The sequence below is a fragment of the Lampris incognitus genome, chromosome 8 (genome assembly GCF_029633865.1).
Source record: "Lampris incognitus isolate fLamInc1 chromosome 8, fLamInc1.hap2, whole genome shotgun sequence".
Lineage (NCBI taxonomy): Eukaryota > Metazoa > Chordata > Actinopteri > Lampriformes > Lampridae > Lampris > Lampris incognitus.
In genome coordinates this window covers 45,189,794-45,195,863 of record NC_079218.1, presented here as the reverse complement: position 1 = coordinate 45,195,863, position 6,070 = coordinate 45,189,794, and the positions used below count along the sequence as shown (strand labels likewise).

Here is a 6,070-nt window from a genome sequence, read left to right as displayed (position 1 = left end):
GGGTAGTTTTTACAATATAGACTACTAAGATAACTGAAACCACTTGAACTGACCTTAACTTGGACTCCTCTGAACCACTGACGTAACTGACGAGTGTTTGACCCCATCTGTATATGACAAAATTCAGGCGTGCTCTTCGTATTCACGTGTAAACTACTAATAAGACACGTTAGCCCCTAGCTAACGGGTCTGAACCTTTAGCCGAGCGGTTAGTGATGTCGCCTTGTGGTGCAGTACACTCCGTATCGAATCCCGCACCGGGCAAGAAAATAACCAGTTACATTGGTGGCAGCGGTGGGATCCGGAAGTGTGCAGATCCTCAGAAGTCTCTTCGGAGCGCGGGAATAACAAAGCGCGGGGGCGCGCTTCCGGGAGAGGGTGACGACTGTAAACCACTAATAAGACATGTTAGTCCCTAGCTAACGGGTCTGACCCTTTAGCCGAGCGGTTAGTGATGTCGCCTTGTGGTGCAGTACAGCCCGTATCGAATCCCGCACCGGACAAGAAAATAACCGGTTACACTTGTTTATCGTAGTGGCAGTGGTTGATACCAAAACTGGGCAAATCGGAGTAAATGGTAACCCTCACATTACACTCCGTAGGGGGTCCGGCCTGTCAGATCCAGTCATTATCCAGTCACGCGTTTACAACAGGTGTTTTTACATTTGCCTTCTCATCCGTTTTCTCGTCCCCATGAAACCTCCAGCTGCGTTACGTAACTCAGTGACATCCGTGTATATGCACAGTTAACACGCGAAGAGTGGAACTAAATCGTTCGAGAAATTGCAATCGATGAGGTCATTGCAGTTTATTTGACCGTCCAGACTTTCCGTAGCTGAGGCGGAAATGGCGTCGTTGGCGCGGGTTGAATAATGTTTCGCGGGAGTTTCTGGTGGCAGAAACGTCAACAGTGTCGACGATTAGCTCACTAGCCGAAACAGCTCGTCAGATAAAGTCATATCACAATGAGTTTGTGGGTTGACAAATATAGGCCAACGTCCCTCGGAAAACTGGACTATCACAAAGACCAAGCTGCTCAGCTGAAAAATCTGGTGAGACAATTTATCTGAACTACTTCATGCAGGACGTTAGCCGCTAAGCTACGTTTAAGTTAACGTTAGTTTTAATGGCAGCGTATGTCCAAAGGCTTGATCGGACAACTCATGTTTCTATTACCGCTGACGACGTTGAAGTGTGTTTTTCCTCTGTGTTGATAATTCTTTGGGAAATTGGCTTTGTGAGTCAAAAAAAAAATGTATTCACGACTTTAGCCCGTGCTAAGTTAGCCTGTCTAAGGCGTTGGTAAACGTTTTCTCAAACAAACGGAACGATAGCTTATGTGTAACAAATGAGATTATATCTCCACTTAAAGTAAACCATGAACCCTACAGCTCTGGGCCACTAATTACAAACAGGCCACATGATATTATCCTTACATCAAGGAATTCAAAACACTACAGCCTATACCGTCCATAATGTCACTGGTCTTGTATCGTTACTTTTAACAAGCAGCAAGTTAACGCCAGTTCTCCTTCCAAGGTTTTCTACTTCAGTAGCCTCAGAACACTTGATAAAACTCCAGGTGTGTTGTATGTGGTTATTCTGATACGGTAAGTGCTAGTAAGCAGCATAACTTGTGGTTGAAATATCAGTTTACCACTGAAATAATGTTCTTTCATTATAATTAGGATGACTTTGGCTATTAGACAGGTATTTAATTACTGTTACAACCAACTGAAACGTCGAATGGACAGCAAGTGCTTCACAAACTGGTAATAAAAAGCAGAAACCTCTTTGTGAATTCATTTCAGGTTCAATGTGGTGACTTTCCACATTTGCTGATCTATGGGCCGTCTGGCGCAGGGAAGAAGACACGGATCATGTGTCTGCTGAGGGAACTCTATGGACCTGGGGTGGAGAAACTTCGCATAGAGCACCAGAGCATAGTGGTGAGAGAAGGAGAATAGTCACGCACAAACATTAGACCAACCAAATTTAACAGGCTCGTTACGTAGCGACAATGAGACATGGTAATGACACACATCTCTCGTGTCTTCCCCTTCATCTGTCACTCCCCCTTACTTTTCATCCCTTGAATTATACTGATGAAGGCTTAGCAGTTGCTGATTTTATTGATGCAGTATGGAAAGTTAACAATTAATGCTCTCTGTCTGCAGGCTCCCTCAAAGAAGAAAATTGAGATCAACTCAATAGCCAGTAACTACCACTTGGAGATCAACCCCAGGTAAATCTGTTGAATAGGGATGACTACATAAACATTCTCATTGAATTCTCTTTTTAATTTGCAGTTGCCTCAGGTATGCATGGCATACACTACACCATGCATCTTACCTGTTTTCCTATTCTGTATCGGTTCAGTGATGCTGGAAACCAGGACCGAGTGGTGATCCAGGAACTGATTAAAACTGTGGCTCAGTCCCAGCAGATCCAATCTAGTACGCAGAGAGATTTCAAAAGTGAGAACCACGCACACACACCCTTCCAGACCTTGAAATCCTTTTCAGTATTCTTATGTTGACTTTTAAGAGATAGGTTCATTGTTTTCAACCTATGCCTCTGTAAAATATTGTCACACATCATTTAGGAATGTATGGACAAACTTTTCTGGTGGCTTCAGTATTGAGAAGCTTGCCATTTTGCTAAATCTTGGCTCTGGGCTTCAACAACCCAATGGGGCAGTTGATTCAGCCTTCAAAAACCATCATATATCTCCTTTTGAACATAGGAAGCTCATAGTACAGTCAGACGTAGTATCTTCTGAATTGTTTTGAAAAGGCACCAAATCCGATTTGTTTATCTGATTTGGAAAAACCTTTTGCACATGACCCAGTAAAACCCAGTGCAAACTAAACTTTTGTACTTGCAAAAGCAGGAAGTCCTTTAGCCCTGTAATTTCATAGCTTAACGTATAGCTATGTACTTCCAGGGACTGGCACAGATTTAGTAAAGAAAATGCATCTGCAGAAGTGCAAGATAGTCATTTTAAATTGATAAAGTATGGTTTGCCACTACTTTTATGGAACATTTGGATACTTCTGACAATACTGTAAGCATCCCGTTTTCAAAAAGGAGTCATATCATGGGTTTTGATGTCTTGAATGACTGCCTCATTGAATCGGTGAAATTTTTATTTGTATTATTCTAAATTATGCCCGATAACATTTTAATCAATAGTGAACCTGGCTTTTAATCCAGTTGTTAAATGAATATGCTCCCATTCCCAGCCTAAACTATGTTTAGCAGAACATGGCCTCAACTGGCAAGTGGCGCTTTCCACCCAATATGAACCACTTGCTACTATGTCTGCTATTACTACTGTGACCTTGCTTTCTTAGACCCCAGTATCATTATCTACTATTGTGCATATGCACATGTGGCAATGAGATGGCTGTTATTCTGACAGGTGGCTTTGTCCATCTATTTTATAACTTTCATTCTCCTTTCATTTCATCTTAATGCTCTAAGGTACACTTACACTAAACACAATAGACATGAAACACATTTATGCCTGTGATGTTTCTATTTAGCATACTATGACACTTGCTAGCATTCGGAAAAATGTCTGTTAAATGAGTAAACATAAATAGGAGTGAAAACCTCTACGATAGGGACATTGTACAGGGAATCAACTCTTCTGCATTCCCTGTATTAAAGTAACATTGACATACGTTCTCAAATTCTGAAGTAACTGGGCCAGCTTTAAACAGGTTTCTGATGGTTGAATGATCACTGTTTCGCCCTTCCCATCCTTTTCTCAGTGGTGCTACTGACAGAGGTGGACCACCTCACAAAGGATGCTCAGCATGCTCTGCGTCGCACAATGGAAAAGTACATGTCCACCTGCCGTCTCATCCTCTGCTGTACTTCCAGCTCCAAGGTTATCGGTCCAATCAGGAGCCGTTGTCTGGCTGTAAGAGTTCCACTGCCCAGCACTGAGGAGGTAAGATGAATAGGAGGGCAACACAGTGGCCCAGAGGTTAGCACTGTTGCCTCACAGCAAGAAGGTCCTGAGTTTAAACCCCGGGCCGTCTGTCCCAGGTCCTCTCTGTGTGGAGTTTGCATGTTCTCCCCGTGTCTGCATGGGTTTCCTCCCACCATCAAGACATGCATGTTAAGGTTAATACTCCTGCCTGAACTCCTGATCAGGGCGTTGACAAAGAACTGGAGTTGGTCCCCGGGCGCCGCACTGTGGCTGCCCACTGTTTCTAGTGTATGTATAGAGGATGGGTTAAATGCAGAGAATGAATTTCATTCTATGTATGTACAGCAGTACAATATCTTCTTCCTCTTTGTCTTTTTCTACAGTATAATTGAGTCTTTGATGATATTGTTTTCACATTGACTGGTTGAAAATGTAGTAAATATGAGTAAGGGTTGGCAGACAAAGCAGCACATTAAAATGACTTGTAACTGACTTATGACTTGTGGCATCACCCATCTCCTTATTTTTCACTTTGTCCTTCTTTTCTGTCAATATGCCAGGTCTGTCATGTTTTGTCAATGGTGTGTAAGAAGGAGGGTCTACTCCTGCCACCTGAACTCGCCAAGCAAATCTGTCAGAAATCTGGTCGCAACCTCCGCAAAGCCCTCCTTATGTGTGAAGCCTGCAGGGTGCAGCAGTAAGTGTGTGTGCTAGGTATTATCATTCCTAGTTGACATCTCTATCTTTGGGTTACTTATTGAAAGTAATCCCTAGTTACTTGATAAAAAGCAACTCATCGCACAGCCTACATACCAACCTTCTTCCAGGTATCCATTTTCAGCGGACCAAAACGTTCCTGAAACTGACTGGGAAGTGTACCTCAGAGAAACAGCCAACGCCATTGTCAGTGTTCAGACCCCTCAGAGGTAGGAAATCGAGAGAGGAGTCCAGGTTTAAGTTTGAAAGAGCAGAAAATACTGAGCAAAAGTTTGGACTCATCCTAAGCGTGATTTTCTCTCTGTCTCTCTCCCTCCGTCTAATTGTTCCAGGTTATTGGAGGTACGAGCAAGGTTATATGAACTCCTGACCCACTGTATTCCTCCTGAGATCATTATGAAGGTACAGTTTACCACATTCACCTCATCAAAGTTATCCTGCCTGCTTTTCATGATGCTCGAACATACAAATGAGGTTCCAATCGCTTTGATGTTAGTGAAGTAGATTTATGACTGGAAAGACCCTGTATCGACTTTCAGCTTGTAATTAAAGATTAAAGAAAGCAATAAAACGATGTGGGTCTGTGTACAGGCAGATTTTCATATAGTATAGTTGCTGCCCGCTTCGCCTGAATGTGTTGGAAGCAATGTTTCATTTAAATATGTAGCATTTCATCACTAACTGACGAGCATGGCTGTCAAACTTCTCCTCCCTCAGGGTCTGGTCAAAGAGTTGTTTAATAACTGTGATGGCCAGCTGAAGACGGAGGTAGCCCACCTGGCAGCCTTCTATGAACACAGGCTACAGCTTGGCAGCAAAGCTATCTACCACTTGGAGGCATTCACGGCCAAGTTTATGGCCATCTACAAGAAGTTCATGGAAGACGGTCTGGATGGAATGATGTTCTGAACTTTGAAGGGACTCGAACATGCACACAAGCTGTCCAACCAATGCTTTGCCCCACCAACACCAGTGGTGGTTATACATCGTTGTCAGTTTTTGTAGCATGGTAACAGCCATTTGTGCTTTGTAAACTACTTTGTCAATAATACAAATTAATGTTTGTAGAAGCTGCTCTTTTAAAAGTTTTTCAATTTGGAAATAAACAAATACTCATTGCTTAACAGTCATTTGCTTAACAGCCAAGCACAATAAATTGATGTAAACCTTAAATGCCCAATTAAGACTCACTGAATTCACAACTAGCAGTAGCAGATGGACATATGTGTCATAAATATATTCAAAATGGATAAATAGTCCCCAAAAAAATACAAAATTACAATTATGACATTTAATAGGTGCCTTTTTGGATAACTGATAGAAGGTGCCAGTTTCATCACCATGAGTAGCGATATTATGTCAGTATATATTTATATATATATAACAAGTTAAACAACTTACACAATAACT

At 42.2% G+C, this 6,070-nt stretch overlaps 1 protein-coding gene across 1 annotated transcript; it reads left to right on the top strand.

The window, feature by feature from the left end:
* Positions 1-869: 869 nt before the first annotated feature.
* rfc3 (replication factor C (activator 1) 3) lies at positions 870-5,816 on the top strand. Its single transcript, XM_056285131.1, has 9 exons — positions 870-1,052; positions 1,812-1,949; positions 2,178-2,245; positions 2,380-2,477; positions 3,780-3,961; positions 4,504-4,640; positions 4,771-4,869; positions 4,993-5,062; positions 5,378-5,816. The coding sequence occupies exons 1-9, from the start codon at positions 966-968 to the stop codon at positions 5,567-5,569; spliced, it is 1,071 nt and encodes a 356-aa protein (XP_056141106.1). The 5' UTR covers positions 870-965; the 3' UTR covers positions 5,570-5,816.
* Positions 5,817-6,070: the final 254 nt, after the last annotated feature.

Excerpts from the sequence above, each read along its gene's own strand:
- rfc3 (XM_056285131.1), top strand. The coding sequence starts at position 966 with ATGAGTTTGTGGGTTGACAAATATAGGCCAACGTCCCTCGGAAAACTG. Across the intron at positions 1,950-2,177 it reads TAGAGCACCAGAGCATAGTG|GCTCCCTCAAAGAAGAAAAT; the intron begins GTGAGAGAAGGA and ends CTCTGTCTGCAG. Across the intron at positions 4,870-4,992 it reads AGTGTTCAGACCCCTCAGAG|GTTATTGGAGGTACGAGCAA; the intron begins GTAGGAAATCGA and ends TAATTGTTCCAG.